Source organism: Lepidochelys olivacea, assembly GCF_965140295.1.
Source record: "Lepidochelys olivacea isolate rLepOli2 genome assembly, chromosome: 17".
NCBI classification, from domain to species: domain Eukaryota; kingdom Metazoa; phylum Chordata; order Testudines; family Cheloniidae; genus Lepidochelys; species Lepidochelys olivacea.
Genome location: NC_140427.1, coordinates 11,263,616 through 11,284,968, shown reverse-complemented (window position 1 = coordinate 11,284,968; position 21,353 = coordinate 11,263,616). Strand labels below are relative to the sequence as shown.

At 40.6% G+C, this 21,353-nt stretch overlaps 2 protein-coding genes across 3 annotated transcripts in view; one reads left to right on the top strand and one right to left on the bottom strand.

The window, feature by feature from the left end:
- The window catches only part of EXO5 (exonuclease 5), a 491,361-nt gene that overhangs the window by 3,814 nt on the left and 466,194 nt on the right, over nt 1-21,353 (top strand). The gene's annotated exons all lie outside the window — the stretch shown is intronic.
- WSCD1 (WSC domain containing 1) overlaps nt 8,009-21,353 on the bottom strand; it is a 57,286-nt gene continuing 43,941 nt past the window's right edge. The window contains exons 6-9 of the mRNA XM_084651333.1: nt 18,161-18,338; nt 14,356-14,520; nt 12,022-12,222; nt 8,009-10,358 (exon numbers count right to left, since the gene is read on the bottom strand). Of these exons, the coding sequence (XP_084507459.1) occupies nt 10,006-10,358; nt 12,022-12,222; nt 14,356-14,520; nt 18,161-18,338 (897 nt within the window). The 3' untranslated portion in view covers nt 8,009-10,005. The remainder of the gene's footprint in view (nt 10,359-12,021; nt 12,223-14,355; nt 14,521-18,160; nt 18,339-21,353) is intronic.

Here is a 21,353-nt window from a genome sequence, read left to right as displayed (position 1 = left end):
GTCAAAATATTTCATTTCAACTATTTTGAAATTAAACATTTAGACTTTTCATTTAAAAATTTTGCTATATTTAACTTAAAAACAAAAGATCAATAACAATTTTTAAAAAGTTAACTTCTAGTATTCTTTTAATCCATAACAAAATTTATTTTTGTTTTGGTGAGAAATGGAGAGCTCCGTTTTGGTGAGAAACAAACAAGGTTTTTTTTTTCCCCCTGGCTTCCTTGGTTCACTCTCCAAATTGGGGTGGGATGGGAGGGGGATTGATTCAGCTCTCTCCTGTGCACAGTTTCCTTTACCCAGTCCATGGAACAGTTGTGGATCTTTAGCTTTCACTGCCAGTCTGGCATGAATCCCTTATGGAAATATCACATTCGCTGCTTTGATGCACACAGGTTCTTTTATTCTTCCCTTACAGAGTGACAAGTGGTTCCCTCATCACATGAGGGGATATTCATCCCAGTGCAAAGCACTAAAGTCTTTGCACCTAATGTAAGGCCTACTTTGGATGCTGAAACGTTGCATGCACCTTGTGTTGCTCCTTTGCACAGGGGTTCACTTCACCCATAAGGAATTTTCAGTCTCATGTTGACTATCTTTATTTGTTCTGCATAAGGTAGAGTAGCATATGGTCCAAATAAGAGAATAGACAAAGCTTGGAGGTTTAAATAAGAAATGCAAAAAATGAGTAAAAATTGATCATATAAATACAAATATTTAAAAAAAAATTGGATCTGTAACAGTTCTGTTGCATAAAACATTTCATTATAATGCACTTTAATTGCATATCTTTTCATTTGTGGGAGTGTGGGATAGATGTAATATGCCTTGGACAAAAATAACGATCCATTAACAGCAATCATGCCACACATTTAGAAATGATTTAACTTCTGATGTGGTTCTCTCACTTTCCTGGACACATACTATGAAAGTTACTCTATTAGTAAAATGGAATTAGTGAGAAACTTAGTAGATAGAAATGGACTGTACTGAGCTATGAACAAGTCCCGACACTAAAAACCATTAATTAAAAATAAATAGAATATATTTTACAGGTGCCATAAGGGGAGGCAACGGAACAAATATGCAGATAGAAATGCTTCACTAATCCTGAATGTGAAGAAAGTTCAAACAAATATATTGGTCTTTGTCATATTGTACTTTGAGGGGGGAAAATTGAATTAAAATCCTTATAGAATTTGTATGTCTGAAAATTTGTTACAGTAATTAAATGCTAATAAAATAAGAGATTAAAAGGATAGCTTCCTTTAAAGACTACTCTCAACTACCAAGGTCAGAAGGAAAGGATCATTCTAGCTGGATAAATGTCATAACTGAAACAAGCAGTAACTCAATTTTCTATATTTGAACATCTCATTATAATCCATGCCATTGAAAGACATATTAGGTTCCAGAGAGGTGACACAAGGTCTCCTGCTGAAAATCCAGCCTTTAATTATTTTATGGAGGTTAATGTGGCTATAGTGGAGTAGTAGCTTGGACTTAACAGTGAATAATAGATTGCAACAGAAATGAGTTTAATGGAAAATTAATAAGGCAGCACAGAACAGTTGGAATTAAATATGAAGGCTGGTGATGAGCACAGGGAGGAGAAGTCTTGAAGCTCAGAGTTTGCAGGATCTTCCCAAAGGTCACATTTCTTAGGTGGTTTCCCAGAGGTTCCACGGCAGGATGCAACTAGCATCATACATAAATTTTAAAAGACGAATATTTCAAAATGAAACGAAACCACTATGCATCCTCTGCAATGTCAGCAGAGTCAGGTTATCACTGTCAAAACATAACATTGCAAAACTTACCTGGTTTTCCTTCCGTAAGAACTGTAACAGAGAATGTTGGTCCATTAGAGGAGGCTACAGGCCAAGTGCAGCCCTGATCCTGATTGAGTCCCAAACTGCGGGATTCTTGGGAAGTGTGGTTCATAAAAGTCGAGATACCCAGTCCTGCCCTCCCACCAATAGAATGACACTGTTCCCAGGCAGTGCGTTAGCAGATGGTAAGCCATGTACAGGAGTTTGCTGTTTCCTGTTTTCCCCACAGGAAGTGCCATACTGAAATAAACACAATAAAAGCCAAGCTAAACAATATTCACTTTTTGAGTTCCATTAAATGCTTGAGAGTCAGCCTAGGTCCATCCAAAGGCTTGGTCTTTCAAGAGCTTGGTTTGGCAAGAACTTGTCCTGACAGTCATTGTCCTGACAGCTGTCCTACAGCTTTAACATTGGATTTCAGCCTGCTTGACCTGCCACTGGTGTCGCTGCAGCATTGCAACCCCCAACTCTATATTGCACTCCATTTGCAGGCGTGGAGCTTACCTCGGTTGCAGTACAGTGGTGCAAATAGCAACTACATCTGTCTATGCTAAGGTACATGTTTGTCAGGAATCAGGGCCTGCAGCAGAGCCAGTTTCTTGGCAACCTGATGAGTGCAGTTGGCTTGCAGTAGCTGATAGCTCCTGTCTCAGACCAAGCCTTGCCCCGGCCTGGCCTAGCCTTGCCTTACTTCAGGTAACCCAGCTCTGACTCTTGACTCCAATTCCTGACTCGTGACTATGGCTCTGCCCCTTGGCTCTGGCATCTGGCCTATGACAGACCTTTTGGCTCCTATTCCTGGCTATTGGCTCCTGGTCCAACCACTGGAGGAGTCAGGCCTAAGCCCTAGACACGACCACCCACATCTGATCTCTGCGAATGTGTGACTAGCTAACAATGGCTGTAATCGGAGCCAGTGCGATTTGGACTAGGCCTAAATCATTAGAAATGTGTACAAGGCCAGGTCAGCCTTAGTGGTTATGGCTGGAGTTTTGCTTGCAGTTCTTGGGTCCATCCGAGTCTGAACTAGAGATGAGAATGGGGAAAACTATGATCCAATGTGAAACGAAGACACTCAGAAGCAGATGTGACCCAAACCCTTCACAACTCTGCTTCCAGACTAAACTGAAGCTTAACAGAGTAATGGGCAAGATGTTGTAATTTGACCGAGGGAAGCTTACTTTGAAAGCATTTATGGCTGCAACTTTTGTTTAAAAAAATTGAAACTTTTTTCCTTTCATATAGAGCTTGTGTTTACTTTTCTGCTTATGAATCATCATAGCTTTAACTTCCTGAGGAAAATCTGAGTGTTCGGGGAATTGAGTGCGTGTTGTTACTTCTAATAGGCTGGTTATGAATACAAAATAGGAAAGAATGTGTGGTGAACATCAGCATAGTTTTTTATGGCATAAACACCTATTTTTCTAACTAAAACATCCTGGTTAATTAAGATCCAAAATAATAAGCCTAGAGCTTGGAGAGTATGGGAAAACCTGCCTTGTTAGGGTTGCTTCCTGCTTTTTAAAATTGAATAGAAAGTTCTTCTTTGTAAGCTTCATGAATTTCATTGAAGTTGATAGAAAGAAAGCAAATCAAGTAATTCAAATTCAAAACACTCTGGCTTCTTTGCATCACTCCAATGCTGCAAAGCAGCTGCAAACACATCCTAATTGACTGGTTTTGCCAGGTTTATGGCTGACTTGCATCACTGAACTGGCATGGGGCAGGCAGGTTGTACACATGAGTCTGGCCCTACGTTCACATCTTAGAGTTTTTGGGGTAGAACAAACCTATGGAATCTTCAATTTATGAATAATACAGCATTTGTACTATACATAGATTCTGGTTGCTGAGCTTAGGTTTAGTGCATTATTTTGCATTGCTGAAGGTGAACTGAAAATTGCATCTGCATAGTTTTCAGCCCCTTTCTTATGTTAATGTAACCTTTGAGAGGGCTCACTCATCTGAGATGATCCCTAAGTAGACCCTTAGAACTTTATCAATGGTCCCTAAGCCAAGGCTAGTGCATACTTGTGAGGGTGAGATGCAGAAGACAACTGCATCTGATGCTGCCATTTTGTCTGAGTTCTGTAAGTCCTGATCCAAAGCCCACTGAAGTCAATGGGAGTCTTTCTGTTGCATGGATTTTTTTGCTCTCTCTCCAGAATGGATCCTTTCTGTTAGTTGTTGAATTCTGATGATTGAATTTACACCTATGTATGTTACGCACTAATGTTACTTGGAGTAAAAAGTCAAGTGGTCAATAGGCTATACAGATCTCATTTGGTAGCTTCTTTCTCAATTGCTGACTGTACTGATTCTTTTTTTTTTTTTTTTTAAATCTTTACCTGCACTGAGGTCAGAGAAAACTGTAACCCTGGTTCCAGGGAAGGAAGGCCAGGTTAACTTGAGGCCTTATCCATCTCTTCTCACTTACACCAGTTTTATGCCAACATACCCTAGTTGGGCTCAATTCTTTGTTGCCCTTCACCTTGGGTAGTCGTTCACATCAGTGCAAAATGCCATCATGCTAATCTGATAGGTTGTTATACTCATGTTTACAAGGGTGTACATGGCTGCACAAGGTGCAGAGCAACAGTGAATTGGGCCCACTTAATTCCACAGAGCTACTTCTGATTCATACCTGAGTTAAAGAAGTGAGCCCACGCTGAGTAAAGGTGCACTGGCTGGGTCTTATTCATTAGACACGGCAGCTTTCAGATTCTACAGAGCACTGTAATATTTGTGAATAATTTCATAGCACATAATGCTGTCTGAAAAATATAAGTGCATGATACCCTTGGAGAACACTGTCTGAGATGCATGAATGCATCAACTCATTGCAAAGATTGACAAATCCCTGTTGCTGCTACTTTTTAAAATAATAGTAAAAAGGAGAGCCTCTGGGTCCTTCATTTGATAAATGCTGTTTCTCCTGTCCAGTTTCACTAACTCAGAAATTTTAGTTAGAGACTGGCAAATGACATGCCAGCTGCACTTGTGAAAAAGTGCATTTTGGTGCAAGGTGCTAATGTATTTTTGTGCGGAACAGTTCTTTACATTTGCAAATGCTCTTAATTCATATTTTGCATAAATTAATTTATCCACTGATAAATATGGAGAATGCACTATATATGTCTGTCTAGTAAGATTTAGAGCTGGTCCACACAGGAAAATTAAACCAGAATATGGTGTGGTGTTAATTTAAAGGGGATTAACTATTTCTGACTGACGCGTGGATGCTTTAATTCTGGAAAAGGAGTGCCTTATTCTGAATCACTTCCACAGAGCATTCACCATATAGTTAATCAGGAATAGCTCCCTGTATAGGCAGGTCCTAAGTTAGCTAGTGTTACTTTTTTTGGAAAACAAACCCACTTTGGCATGCAAAATGCTACTGCATATTCATACTCTTTAAGATCTAATTTTAGCCAGCTTGAGACTTCATTACAACATGCTCACATAATTGAACGGCTTTCTTCCAAGAGTTTTTGAACTGTCCTATTATTCTTCCTCACTTGCACAGAATTGAAATTATCCAAATGCTTTTCAGTTTTTAAAAAAAAATTATGCACAGCTAGAGAAGGAATCCACTAACATTTAATTTCACACCAAATTTTAACCTCAAATCTGCAATGGCTTAAACATATAAGTAACTTTGTACACATGAGAAGCCCAAGTTTTTCAGGGTTGGGGGCCAAACTTCAATGAATAAATCCCACATATTGAAGCCCAAACAGTTATCAGTGGGTGCCAAATATTCATTTGGGTACTTCAGTGACGATTTGCAAATGGGCCGCTTCACATGTGACTTCAACCTATGATAAAGGGAAAAATTTAGTGTGTGCGCCTAAGTATGTTGCACTCCATATACATTCTCCAGCCAGTTTCTGCAAAAATTGATGCAGGTTTTTCCTTTGCTTTGTTAGTGGTAATAAAATATTGGGGAAAATAATAAAAATAAAGATGAAAGTGTTTTTAAAACTAACAATCCCACCCACTCACCTTCAAAACTTCCATTGGCAACTTATTGGCTCCGAGTCTCATTGGTAATATATTGGCCCTTTTGTGTTGCCAGAGAGTTGTAAGAGAGAATCAGGCCTGGAGTATAAACAAGAATCGAGCCCAGTGTTCTTATCTCCTCTTGGCCTTGTACCTTGAGTGGGATCATTACATTGTAAAGCTCTGATCCTGCAATCTGCCTCGCATCATAGAGCCTTAGAAGAATAATAGTCATTAGTAGAACTTTACCTTTGCTTTACAATGGCAGTCAGTATCACTATCCCCACTCTACAGCTGTGGAATTGAGACCCAAGGAGGGGAAGTGACTTGCCCAAGGTCACACATCAGGCCAGGGGTAGAGCTAGGAATAGAACCCAGGTTTCCTGTGTTTCAGTGCAGTGCTTTATCCACTGGTCAACACTGCCTTCCACTGGAATCAAGGGGGCTTCTGTGTACACCAGGGTCTGCCTGGGCAGACCAGCTTGAGGAATTGGGGCCTAAACAATTATAGACTAGATTCTTCACTGCCCTGCACCATGTGCACTCATTACAAAGTGGGCATAAAATGGTACCGTTTTGACTTCTTAGTGTCTTAATGTCCACTTTCCATTTGCCGACACCTTATGACACCATTGGAGAATGTGGTCGACTAAATCAATATGCACTGAAATGAAGACCCTGTATAGTGTTCATAATTTTTTAGAAGTGTCAATATCTTCCTTCTTCTAGAATTATATGGAATCCATGTTTCTCATAACCAACACATTTTAAATCAGTCTTTTATTATTGCTTCTAGGTTAATCACTTCTGTTGTGTTCTTTTGTCCTGATGTAAACGAAAATAGCTGTGTTATAAGCTATTACAAACATGGCTTATAAAATAAACACTGACATAATCTTAATTCAAATGATGCTGCCAGGCCCCTCAGTTTAAAATAAAATTATATGACCTTTGTTACATTGCTGTACCCATGTTCTGGGTAAACGCCACTCTAGCTAAAAAGCTAGTGAGATGGTGGACAGAGAAGATTTAGGCTTTCTGAAGTAAAATGGGACTATATACTGCCTTTTGATCTATGAAGCCAATTCTCATTAATGTCTGAGACTGGTGCACACAGGCTGACTTGTTCATACTCCGTATGCATAACTGCTTCCCATTTGGATTTTCATCAGCAGTATTAGTTACCCACTGCTTGAAACAAATTATTATGTGGTGAGTAAGGCTGTGGATGTACTGAGGGTCTGATCCAGTGAGCACTGAAATCAATAAAAGTCCTTGGGCAAGTGACACACTCTGTATCTGTCAGTTCTCCATCCCTAAAATGTGATAGTGGGTATAACTTCCAAAAGCACCTAAGGAAACTAGGCCCTTTTTGAAAATGGGAACTTATGCCAAGATCCTGAAAGGTAAGATCCACGTCACTTAGGTGCTTATGAAAATTTTATCTAGAAATGCTTCCTCTCCCTCACTTTCGGACTGTATGTACAGCATCTAGAACCATGAAGCCATGCTTTTGACCAAGAGTTCTGGGCACTACTGTATTCCTAATTTATAAGATAGGAGGAAAGCCTTTCAAAGATCTATCTGTATCCACCATATCTTTATTGGTATATGTTTTAAAGACAACTCTTACTTTCTTTTAGCATATCTTGTTGAGTAAAATACTGAAGGTTACCTGGGTTCCACTTAAAACTAATTAGAATTGAATGGAGCCTCGAAAATCTCTTTGGTCCAGGGATACTCTTCTCTCTCTATCATCCTCCATGTGCCTTAAACTGGATTTGCAGCAGCATAGTTCCATTGATTTCATTTATGATTTACTACTCATGTAAGTGAGAAGAGAATTAGACTTATTGGGCTTCACTGTAAACTCTCTCACATTGGTGTACATAACAAACAGCTTCCCTGAGATTAATGGAAGTTACACTGGTGTCAACTTCAGAAATAGAGTGGAAATGCAGGCACATAGTGGGCAGTTTCCTCCATTTCATACCAGAATCTCTCTCCTCACTCAAGCAAAAAAGTCTCCATCCATTTTTGGTTCCAGCTGAGATGGGACTACTGTGTAGTTAGTTTCATGATAATGAGCAATTCTTCAGAGGAAGGAAGAAAGAAACAAGACAATTGCATGCAGAGCACAAACAAGGAAAACTTATAAAAGATACAGACCAGACTGTGCTTGATTTACTATATTTTCAAAGCATCAATGGTACATACTCAAAGGAGGGCCAGCTCCCTTCATATAAACTGTTTTATTATTTTTTTTTATTAAAACTAATTTTCCATTGGGGTTTGGGGGAATTTTTTAAAGTTAACATGAACAAATACACTGTAGAGTAATACAACCTTCCAGGCCTAGCCCCAAAGCATGTAGGGTGATAAAATGTCTCTGAGCTTCATGTGTGACTCCTGCTGATACCAAGGGTGGCTCTTAGCTGAATGCACAAAGCTAATTGGTGTCATGTTGCTGCATGTGTTCAAGAATTAAATGTAATACACTGAAGGGAAGCATAATGGAATTAACCCCCTCACCCCCAATCCCAACCTGGAAAATCATCCGCCTTTCAGGGTACAACAACCATAGTTACATACTAGACCTACGTTGTCTCAAAGGAAAAGTTACTTCATTGCTAACTCTAAATACAGCCCTTAAGAGGTTGGGAGTAAAGCTGGAGATGGCTCTTGAGGACAACAGTGAGCAGCTTAGTCTTTACCTAGAGAGCTTAGACGTCTGGAAGGGGTGAATCTACCCAGGTGGGACTTTTTTTGTCTGTTAAGAGGCCAACAAGCATGCTGTGTGACAGAACGCTGCATGGTCCTCTTCACTCACCATGTCTACTAGCAGCACTGCTCACCCATAGAGCTTCTGTTCTTCCATGGCTGCCAGTGCCACCTTCCCCATCCTCCAACTCATTAGTTTTAATCACTTGACTGTGGCCACTATCCTTGCAATAGAAAAGCACTTTCTTGACTCTTCAGCACTATACACAGCTAAGCTGTCATTTGGGCCCAAATGGCACACCAGGCCCAGTGACAAGACCGACTGTAGAGACCATAAACTTAAAGACAAAGGGTTCCCACTCAGGCATTGAGTGTCACTCGTAACAGAAATGAAATGCTTTGTTCTTCTCTTGATCTCATCAACCCTTCCTCAACCCAGCAAGGATATAATATACAATGGGGCCTTTACCAAGCCTGAGGTATGCCTCTGAATTCGGGGCTGGTTTGAGCGGGATGATATCATGGAGCTTTTTGCCCATCCCTTTATAATGAATCATCATTTTCTCCTGTTGGAAATTCCTTCTTTCCCCTGCTCAGGCCCCTTCTGCATGGGGCTATATATCCTACCACCAAGGGAGACCCACCACTCTCCTTGATTCCAGCCCAAAGAGCTGGAGGCAAGCTGGAGACAGGATGCACCTCCCTCCTGGAGATTATATTAATATCTCCTCTGGCACATGTGTTGAGTCCATATTATGATGAAAACCCAAGGTCAGTCTTGAATCAGATCTACCATGCAACAATGCAGTTTCTGACAAGTTAGTGGACCAGTCCAAGCCTAGGTATTTAAGGTGAGCCTTAGACAAGGTTTATCTGACCATTAATATCTCTGTGGAAGTGTTCACTGCAAGTATATTTCTATTTCTCCCTTGCACACAAACAAAAGTCTAATGTGAGGATGTATGGGATGAGTGGTTGGCAACTAGAGAATTTAGGAGATGGGAGGGGAAAATTTTTAAAAAGAAAGCAACTAACTTACTTAAAAGCTTGGATGAAAATATTTATCACCTTTGAGGGTTTTCCAAATCAAGCACTGCAAAATCTCAAGTTATTCTTGACAGGTATTGCTAGTAGGCAGTAAGGATGAGAAGAAGGAATCCTTTTCCAGAATTAGCAGTGCAAAACTGTTAAATTTGTAGCCGTTTATATAGGGAAGGACACACATAGGCAGACACTAATAGCTTTTTCCTTGGTTTATAACCCAATTTCCGTCCTTCATTGTTTGCCTTTTGAAGCACTTAATGCCCCTGAAGAACATCCAAGAGTGGAGAGAATTTGCATTCCTCAGCAGACTCCAAGAATATCTTTGCTTTTGCTGGTATAAAGCTCTGGTCTCGTATTTATTTATTTTTATTTTATTTTAAAAACACAGCTAACTGCAACTGGGATATCATCTTGGAACATATTCTCTTGGCAGCCCTGTCAGGTTTCTTCTTTTCAGCGCTTCATCCACTGTTAGGATGTAGCTGTTGATAAGATCTTTCATTTCCTGGGTGAACGGTTCAAAATCCTTCTGCCTAGCACCTGACCGCTTGAAATTCCCATCTCTGTTGTTTTCGACACAGAGCAGTCGGTCCTCTGTCACCGTCATGTTTAGGAATTCCACCATTTCTTTCAGCTTGGGGATGAGATTCTGTTTTAAGTCTTCATAGTGAATAACAAAAAGATGTTTTCCATATTTTAACCAGTCTAAGACGTGAGAGGCCCACCATGAGGCGTAGCTGTTGACAAAGTCTGGCCATTCTGTACATTGGGGAAAGAGATGGGAAGGGGGGGAAATATTAGATTTTATCCACACTGTGTTTTAATAATTTCCCAAACATTCTCCTGGGGCAGCAATAGAATGGGGCAAAATCTGATCTTGCTGAATGGGGCAGCAAAAGTATAAATTGGAGCAGTATTTGTCCTGTTTGTCAGGGACGGCTGACTTCTTTTTGCCTAAGGTTGACCTACAGCTGGTGAGATGATTTTTTTTTTCAAATTTTTGAAATTTCATTTACATTTTAAACATTTTAGTGGAAAATGTTCTCTGTTTTTAAAATGAGCTCTAGTTTCAGCCCCCCCACTAACTCTGTGTGTTTGGTCTGAATATGAAAGTTGCTGAGTTTGCATGTTGCTTAGAAAACTTGTTGAAAAATAGAAGCAGAGAAAGGGGTGTGTGGGTGGGGAGGAAATCTATAAAATTTTCAAAAATGAGGGAACAATTACGATGATCTAATCTGACCTGTATAACACAGGCCATAGGACTTCACTGAGCTAATTCCTGCTTGAACTAGAAAGCCTTTGCCTAATTCTTCACAAGTAGTACACTGGTATACTGAAACCTGCAGCACATTTATTTACTAGGAGCGATTTATTTTATTTATTTTATTTTATTCCTAATATTCCTATTTATTCCTATTTTATTTTATTCCTAATTTATTTATTAGGAGTGATTCTAATAGAGAGGGCACTGGACAGGAAGTCACGAGATCTGGGTTCTAATCCCAGCTCTACCACTAATGTGCCTGATCTTAGGTAACTCTTTCACCCAGTGCCTCCACTCCACTCCTATCATTTGTGTTGTTTGTGAAATTGTAAACGCATGGTCCTTGGTTGAGCGGGATAAGGGGGAACCAGGGTTTCAGGATAGAAACATACAATGTTGGAGAACCTCCAACAGGGATTGTGCAGTTTGCCCATCCCTTATTCTAATGCTCAGGATATACAAAAGGAGAAGCCCATGCTGAATTCTTTAGCATGGTAAAGTATGAATGTAGCAATGCATTCAGTGGGGAATTTAAAGTTGTCATTTGCTTTGCTAGCTGAAAGTATCAAAAGGAAAATGAAGCATGGTGGCTGCATTTTTAAAACATGTCTGGGGGCTCTGAGTAACGGTCAACAAGTCTTATTATTACTAATCTGTACTACAGTAATGCCTGTAAAATGCATACAAATGTACCCCAACAAATCCTGTTCCATCATATCCTTGATCTTAAACTAATCTTTTTAATATATCTCGCCTATTAGATACTGCGGGGGAAATCCTCACCACAGCATACAGCCTGGTTAAATGGGTTGTGTGCAGGATTTCTCTGCAAAGAGAAATTCTCTCTGCCAGGCTGCTTATCCTTTGTGCTGTGCTAGTCCTGGGGCTGTGCTCTCTTTCTGTGACAGATGATGTGGTTTAAGACTCTAACCACCTCCAAAATTCAGATCTGAGGTTTCTGGGGGCCTCCCTCTGCCCTAGGACCTGATGGAAAGTTCACTAATCTCAGTGGCAAAACTCCCATGGACTTTAATGAGCTTTTGATTAGGCCCTCAGTGCATTGCCCTACGAGCAACACCCATAGCACCCCACTTTCAAGCCTTATTGTTTGAAAGCCATTTTAAACATCCATTGGTTAGCAATGGCTTGGCATGTTACCTTTACTCTTCCAGTTCCTATCTGTTGCATATCCCAGGTGGCCAGCACACTTCCTGTTGAATTCTGCCATTAGAGATTTGTATGGGTTCCTGATCAACAAGATGGCGGAGTCAAACATTTCAATCTCTCTCTTGCCACTTTCATGTGTTTTTACACAGATAGTCCTCCTGCTTCTCCAGTGGTCTTTTTCTCCTTTAAAACCTGTTTTAAAATATGAGGGTTTCATTGTTTTAAAAAAAATTCAGGTTTCATGTTATAAACAAGATCCTCTAATGGTGTAAAATTCTAACAACTACAAGAAACAACGTAACTTAGTGGATAGAGCCCTGGATCGGGAGTCAGGAGGTCTGGAATTCAATTCCTGATTCTATCAATGACCAGCTATGTGACTATTAATTCTTAATTTTCCTTGGCCAGTAAGCTCTTTGGTGCAGGGACCACCTTCCCCCCCCCCAGGTTTGTACAGCTCCTAGCACAATAGGGTCCTGGTCTATGACTGGGACTCCCAGGTACTACCACAATATTAATAATTGTAAATAAATGCGACTTGGGTGGCCAAGGAATTAGTGGAAGCAATTTCAGAATGGTTAGCAATTGTCTTCAAGAACTCATGGAGAATAGGTAGGTCCCAGAGGACCGGAGAATGGCAAACACAGAACCGATCTGTAAAAATGGGAACAAAGGGGACCCAGGGAATTATAGACCACTCAGCCTAACTTTGATAACTGGAAAGATACTGTAACAAATTATTAAACAATTTATAAGCACCTAGAAGATCATAGGGTTGTAAGGGATAGTCAGGATGGATTTGTCAAGAACAAATCATTCCAAACCAATCTAATTTCCTCCTTTGAAAGGATTACTGGCCTAGTGGATGTGGGGAAGTAAGAGCCATCATATATCTTGATTTTTTAGTAAGGCTTTTGTACAGTCCCACATGATGCTCTCATAAGTAAAGTAGGGAAATGTGGTCTAGATAAAATTACTATAAGACGGTTGCAAAACTGCTTGAAAGAGCAAAACTGTACTTGAAGAGTAGTTGTCAGTTATTCATATCTGGTGGGGTCCTGCAAGAGTCAGTCTTGGGTCCTGGCTAGTGAGGCCTCAGCAGGAGTACTGTGTCCAATTCTGGGTGCCACGCTTTAGGAAGGATGTGGACAAATTGGGGAGAGTCCAGAGAAGAGCAACAGAAACTGAGCTGTAGCTCACGAAAGCTTATGCTCTAATAAATTGGTTAGTCTCTACGGTGCCACAAGTACTCCTTTTCTTTTTGAGAAATGATAAAAGGTTTTACAAAACATGACCTACAAGGAAACGTTAAAAAAACCTGGGCATGTTAAATCATTTAGAAAAGAAGACTGAAAGGGGACCTGATAATAGCCTTCAGAGATGTTAGGGGCTGTTGTAAAGAAAAGAGTGATCAATTGTTCTCCATGTCCACTGAAGGTAGGACAAGAAGTAATGGGCTTAATCTGCAGCAAGGGAGGTTTAGGTTAGCTATTAGGAAAAGCTTTCTAACTATACGGGTAGTTTAAGCTGTGGAATAGGCTTCCAAGGGAGGTTGTGGAATCCCCATCTCTGGAAGATTTTAAGAATAGGTTGGATGAACACCTGTAAGGGATGTTCTAGGTATACTTGGTTCTGCCTCAGTGCAGAAGCCTGGCTTTGATGACCTCTTGAGGACCTTTCCAGCCCTACATTTTTATCATTCTATTATTTTCTTTAGTGATTTTTGGGTGCCCAACTTGAGACACCTTAAAGATGATTTTCAGAAGACAGCTGCTCAGCACTTTAAAAAATGTAGGGCCCTTTAATTTGTCTTTTGCTGGGCCCACAGCCACTAGTCAGTTTGGAAAATCGTGGCCCAACTTCTTTACGTGCCTTTGAAAATCTTAGCCCAAGAATGCAGCTCATTTGTTGCTGAAAATTTTTTTATGGGCCTGTTCTGACAATGGGGCAAGGGGAGAAAGAGAGAGAGAGACAGAGTGTGTGTGTGTGTGTGTGTGTGAGTGAGAGACACACACACACACACACAGGGATGATGATAATAGATGCTCAAGTTTGCATAGTTTACCCAATGTGACCCCACAAATCAGAGCAAGTTTTTACTCTTGAAAATGTATGTGAATCGGTTTATGTATACTATTCAACCAGTCTCTGTACACTGTACAATATATATGAAAGGCTGGTACTCTCAAATTCCAAACGTGTTTAATTTTTAACACAGGTTTTTATAATAAATACATCTATCAATATTATAAACAAATGTCGAGACAAGTAAACGTGCATGTTTAAAGCTGATTTCAGGTTTTCACGTGTCTCCGACAACAATACCTTTGTTGTACAGGGTTCCATCAAAGTAATAGCTTCCAGTGTAGTATCCAGTGGCGTGTTCTATTAAATGACGAGCCCAGGTATTCCCGGCCCCAGGAAAACTAGACAAAGCAACAAATACTTTGGATTTGGTAGTGAGGAATATCCTATCTGTGCATCGGGTGTCTGTAAGTACAGAAGATATTTCATTGTAAGCATGGTGCCTTCTTATTAATTTTACTGACAGCTACTGATTACAAGGTTTATTGCTTTCATTTTTTCTATGTATACCATAGGATATCAGTTTGAGTCCAGTTGTGATTCAGATACTTCTCAAAATTAATTCAGCCTGAACAGGCCAAAGAGTTTATCTTTACAGGAGGCTTTCAAGAGACTGACGTCATGTTAAGCAATGCTTTATTATTAGAACTGCAGGAAATTATTGTACCTACCTACAGGTTCTAATAAAAGCCCCTGGATACATGTTTTTGTTAACTGCTATTTGCCTGGCAGGCTGGCTGTTCACTGCCTGCCTGAATGTGCCATTAGATGTGTGAATCAAGTGTCTCATTGTAATAGGAGGGGTTTCCTATAAGTTAGAGTTCAATTCAACCTCTTAGCCTGGGATTTTCAAAAGCAAAGCAATATTCCATGCTTTGAAGGCCTTTCATGGTCGCAAAAGCAGTGCTAAAATATTGCAGTCAAGACAGATTGCATGTGCTGTGTTTTAAAAATATAATTGCCATTCAGGACAGCCACAGTCATTCTTTTTGTACCTGTGTAAATGTCATCTTGGTGACAGTTGCTGACTATGGTGTCTGTTTACAGAATAATGTACAGAGAGAAAAGATGTAGGTACATTTTGAGGGAGGGGAGGGAATCGGGACCACTGCTTGCAAAGAAGCATCACTAAAAAATATAGCACCACAGGTAGAAGATGTAGCTCTTTCCATTTACAGAAGCAGGTTCAGCATTACAGAATGATGCATCCTTGGCACTTAATCCTCCAACAGTCATGTGTCATGCAGCATCAGTGCATACTTGCCTATCTGCAGTATATGGGCCAGAGCCTCAGCTGGTGTAGCTCAGTGTAGCTCCATACGAAAATGGAACTATCCCAATTTATACCAGCTGAAGATCTGGCCTTACATATGTAACTGTATGTCCCATACCTTTTGCTATCTCCCAGGGGAACATCTGAGTGCTTTGCAAAGAAAATAGCCATAAATTAATGCAAATGATAAAGGTGGGATGGAGGCAGATTGCTCACCCACTATGGAACAACACTAGGCAAGATTGTGTCTTTGTCTGTATAGGGCTCTTTATAGGGCAGGGAAGTGATGCACCATTCCTAACTCAAAGCAGTCTCTTAAAACCCATATTCTACCTGTAAACATGTATGTAAAGAATGTTCCTGTTGCATTTGAAAATTAGTCAATTGGCCATAATCAATGTGGTGGTGGGGCGGAGGAAGGGCAGGGATTAAGCTTCAGACTTCAGTTCACATCCTTCCTGAGAGGCTTGTGCTGAAATGGAAATCAAAAGAAATTAGGCTTCCTGGCACTTCAAAAAGGCTGGGTGTAACCTGTCTCACAAGCATGTTCTGTCAGATCTGCTGCAAACAGGGCCCCTGGCAGCCTCAAAATTCAATCCACAGAACAAGGGATGCTGTGGAAGGTAAGGTCAGCTGTCTAGGGTGAGCGTTTCTCACTCAGAAGAAAGGATCAAACCCTGACTATGTATATGTTCACATGAAATGGATTCAACTTTAAAACAGAGAGTGGTGGCCGATGAACTATTTTCTCTCGTTATATTTTAGAATCTGTTTGGACATCTTACATTGTGGAACTGAAGGGTTTCACAATCATTACACAACTTTAGTGGCATTGTCTACGGATATGTGGCCGTGTGCCTTCGTGGATGCCACACCACAGTGACTTCGGGAGGTCGGGGTTCTCTTCCTGTCTCCACCTTGGGAAAGTCACTTTGCCTCTCCATGCCCATTTCCTCATCTGTAAAGCAGGGATAAAGATGCTGGCCTCCTCTGTAAAGGACTTTGAGAGCTACTGGTGAAAAGTGCGACATGAGAGCTTGGCTTTATATCCGTATACTTATTAATGCCTGCCTAACCTCAGAACAGGGAATGAGCATAACCCATGAAGGGGCTATGTGTGGTCATCTCTAATGAATAGAAAGAAGAAATGCTGCACATTGCTCCTTATCCCATCGCAGGCAGTGCCATCCATTTAAAAGTTGCTGTGGACGAATGCCTGCACGGGATCCAGCATGTAGGGTGCCCCAATATCCCTCCCTAGGGTGATTTCTAAAATCAAAGCATGTTCTGAAGTATTCAGCGTTCATATTTGGAACCCTGATCCTGCTCTGGCTGAAGTCAATGAGAAAATTCCTAGCCTGAACTGCTGGATTCAAAATAACTAGAACTTCCAAATATCTTGAAATGTGCGCAATTAAATCTCTGGATTTTCAAATCAGTTCAGAGGGCTGCAGTCCAATAGGGGTGTGAACCAATAAATGCTCAGAAGTGGGCCTTACCTACTCTACTTCGTTTGATACGTGTTGGTGAAAATGGGCTATGAGCAGAAGTTTAGGCCTCTATCCAGCAGGGCTCTTAGAGATATGCTCAGCATCATGCCTATGAATAGTACTACGGAGATCAGTGAAACTACTCATGCGCTTAAGTATCCAGTTAACTTTAAGTGATTTGCTGGATTGAAGCCTTATTGTCGATGTTACCAACCTACTTCTAGATGCTTATGAGCATTTAGAGGAAGATGTCTCAAGTAAATTAGAAATGCTGGTAGCATTGGTTTTAATGCAGCTATAATTGCAATATGTATGAGCCAGAGAGAGCATGGTTTGTGGTTAAAGCACAGAACTAGAAGTCTAGGTTCTATTTTGGACTGTCACATAGCTATTGTTTGGCTCTGGGCAAGGGGGGGGGTAGCGGTGGCTGAGTTCAGTGTGTAGGTGATGGGTGGTGTTGCTGGTCGGTGAGATACAGGATGTCACATTGGATGATCCGGTGGTCCCTTCTGGCCTTAGTCATAGTGTTTAAGTGCAGGCTAAGCTCTGTGCCTTAATTTCCATACCTGTAAGATAATTACTTACACCCACAGGGGCTTTATAAGGCTTCATTCATTGTAAAAATCCTTGAAATTCTCTTTTGAAAGGAGGTTTATTGAAGTTCAACACGAAATCAGTGTAGTTTTAGTTTAGGGTGAAGGAAAAGTTCTAATTTGTTTCGTTAAAGTTGTTTGAAAAATCAAAAGCCCATGAAACTGTCCAGGAATTTTAAGGCCGGGGATTTCCAAAAGCCGCTACTTGATTATGTTGTGTCCATAACATGTTGTTTTGCTTGCATGGCTATTTTACTCTTGTAAACATCACATAAAACAGTGTTAATGTTGTGTTAATTTCTATATTACACATATGGATAGTGTGTATATAAAACATATATGTTAATGCTACTTAACACATATGTTTATATACACATACACAGCAAAGAATCCTACAGCAGTTTGGAACCACTTTACCACTGAAATGCTGCCATGTCTGGGCTCGAAAATGATCCATTTTTCAATAGTGCCTGACAAAATCACACATCAGTTTGGTAAAAAGGAAGTGAAAGACTACCATATACAACTAAAACTGCATGGGGAATTTAGGTATAGGCAGGCTGCAATGATTCAAATCAGCATGTGGCCTGGATATTAGCGCTAACACCTCTATGGCTAGATGTTCACCTGGTGTAAACAGGCATAGCTTCATTGACTTCCGGGGGCTCTTGCTGAGTTGCAGCATTTACCTTGTACTGGAGTCTGATAGACATGATAGTAATTCTCTTCTCTTGGCACCTCAGCCATACTACTGACGTTCTGCAGTCTGCTGCAGAACAACCTGTCCACGCTGTCGTGAAGAGTGAAATGCATTGTGGGATAGCCACAGTAGCATTCTGGCCGTCCGATGATTGCCAAGGGAAATTCCTATCCAAGAAAGAAAACAGATCAGAATGCAAATGCCATGGCATCAACAATCCTAAAAGGACACTCCTAATATAAAAGCAAAAACTATATCTTCAAAGGGTAAATGGTCAGGATCAAAGCGATATTTGTTTTCACTAAAAATCTCATACCTATGTCACTATTAGACCTGTTGTCCATTTCTCAGGACAAGTTTTTGAATCTTTTTCTGATGGTTTTGCTGAGAACTTGGAGATTCAAAACACATTCCATCTCTACTACTAATTTATGGAATTTAAGGACAGAAGAAACCTCTGTAGTCGTCCACTCTAACTTTCTGTGGAACACAGGCCATAGAATTCTATCTGGTAATTCCTACAGTGGAGGATGATTATGTTCTTTACTATAAAAGTCAACATTACTAATCCCAATAATTTGTTGCTGAACTAGAGCATAACTTTTTAGAAAGATATTCATCCACCATTTAAAGACTCCAAAGGCCAGCTCCTCAGCTGGTGTAAATCAACATAGCCACATCAACATCAGCACCATTATTCTGGTTTTCAGCAGCTGAGGATCTAGCTCAGACTAAGTACAAAATTGAATAACCATTGAGGTCAATTGCCAGGATAGAGCCCGCGGAGAAGAAAACTGTCCTTGGACTTCAAGAATTCTATTTTCAGGAAAGGGATCAAGGGGGAAAGCAGGGATTTAGATGAATTAAATGCTAAATACATTTACAAAAATGATGGAAGACCATGAAGAACTGAATATCTCCTAGTCTGACTCATTCACATGTCTGAGTGCCCAAACAGTGTTTATTTTGTATAGCTTTCGGAGGGAATCTCCCAAGCTGATGAATCATGAGCAGAAAACAGTCATTTAAAAACAAAGGCAATCAGTTTTACACCAAACTCTGTTAAAAATATAGTAGGAAGAAATGTTTACACCATTGTAGACAAAGAGACTGAAGTAACAGCACACATGGACCTCAATCAGGGTTTCCAGAGCCAGTGGGAGATCTATGGTACCATATTCAAAGTTATATGCAGTCATTGTTAAAGAGGCAGGGTGGGCACCTTTGACACACACTTCCCTTGTGTCTTGGGCTACATCTACACTTAAAACACTACCGTGGCACAGCTGCACTGCTGTAGCACTTGAGTGTAGACACTATGGTGAAGGGAGGGGTTCTCCCATTGCTGTCCATAATCCACCTCCCTGACAGACAGTAGCTAGATTGACGGAAGAGTTCTTCCATTCATCTAGCACTGTCCACACTGGGGCTTAGGTCAGCTTAGCCATGTCTTTCAGGGGTGTGGATTTTACAGACCCCTGAGAGATGTAGCTAGGCCAGTGTACCTTTTCAGTGTAGACCAGCCCTTGAAATAAATACTTCATACTGCAATTTTACTTTATGGCTCTCTTAAAGTATATCTACTGGATCGGGGTGCCGAAGGCAAGATGGGCAGGGGAACGTCTTGTTTGTGAATCCCAGGGCTTAGATGTGAGTTAGGCATTGAGCTGCTTGGTAGTGTCAGGACGCAGGTGGCTGCGCATGGCCAGCTGCTGAAATTTAGGCACCTAGACTTTAATGTTGGAAACCTAAGCACCTAAGGTGGGATTCACAAGAGGGACTACGTCTAACATTTAGGCACTACAGGCATTCGCCAAACTCCCGCTCAACTGCTGTCTAACCCTGTGGGCACCTAAACTCTGCAGGCACCCCTAAATCATTTTGAAAAATGGGGCTGTGACTCCTAGGTCACTTGGGAATTTTTGAAAATATGACACTACATTGACCATGTGGGTCAATACCTACCATGCTGCTATCAAAGTGTGACTGGGGATATATAAAATTAAACAACACATCCAGATACTAGGAACCAGATTTTAAAGAAGCTCAGCCTAGATTTTTTTTTTAAGTGCACCTTCAATTGTGGGCAGATTTTCAGAAGAGCTCAGCTCCTATTTAGGAACCAAAATAAGGGTCACATTTTCATAAGTTCTCAGCGCCCCAGAGCACTGGGGGTGATATTTATGGGCAAAATTTTCAAGAGTTCAGCTCTTTGAGAATCTGGCCATTTATTTATATGCTTACATGGGAGCTGAGCTCGCTTGAAAACCTAATCCCAGTTGTGGGTGCTGAGCCCCTAAAAATCTGACCCTGAGATCTGTTAAAAATCCCTGATGTCTTTTCCCTTCCATATGACAGCACATCCTGGGTTGGATTCAATGTTAAATCAGGCCCATAGACTTCACTGGGGTTACTAAAACAAGGCAGATTACTTCACTGCACAAAACTAGCGGAACACAGGGATGTATATTTTACATGCTTTAAGTATACAGTTGGGAAGGGTTATAACAACATAATTTAGTTTTGGAAGTGTGAATGGAGCAGAAGGATTGGGAGAGCTTGAAAAACCATAAGTTTATGAACGTTCTCCCCATTTAAACAACATCCCCATTTTTCATCCTTTTAAAAATATTCTTTTGGACTCTTGTTTATAAAATAACTCCTCGGTCTTGAAACTGGATATTTTTTCCACTTAAAAACTTTTCTGTTGGCATGCACATTTGGGACAGAAATGCTCGGAATTTTTATAGAGAGGGACTGCAGTGCAGGAATTGGTGCACAGTGTTTGAGGGTGGAGACCGAGGGGTTCTAATCCTGACTCCATCACTGGTGACACTGTCTGTAGGTAACACAACATGCATGAAATTCTATGGTCTGCTTTATACAGGAGGTCAGATTAGATGTTCATAATGGTCTCTTCTAGCCTTACAATCTATCAATACATGAACATCTACTGTGCTCCTGTCTGTAAAATGGGTCCAATACTTGCCTTATTGGGGACTATGAGGCTATATTAATTAGCAAGTGCAATACAATTTGAGATCTTCAGATCACAGGCACTATGCAAGGACAAAGCTTTGTATTGTTGCAAGGTTGCACATGGGAATTGGCAATTTTCTGGTTTTGCATATTTATTTAATTTTAGATATGAAAATGGGAGGCAGGGGGAGGAGAGACTGCAT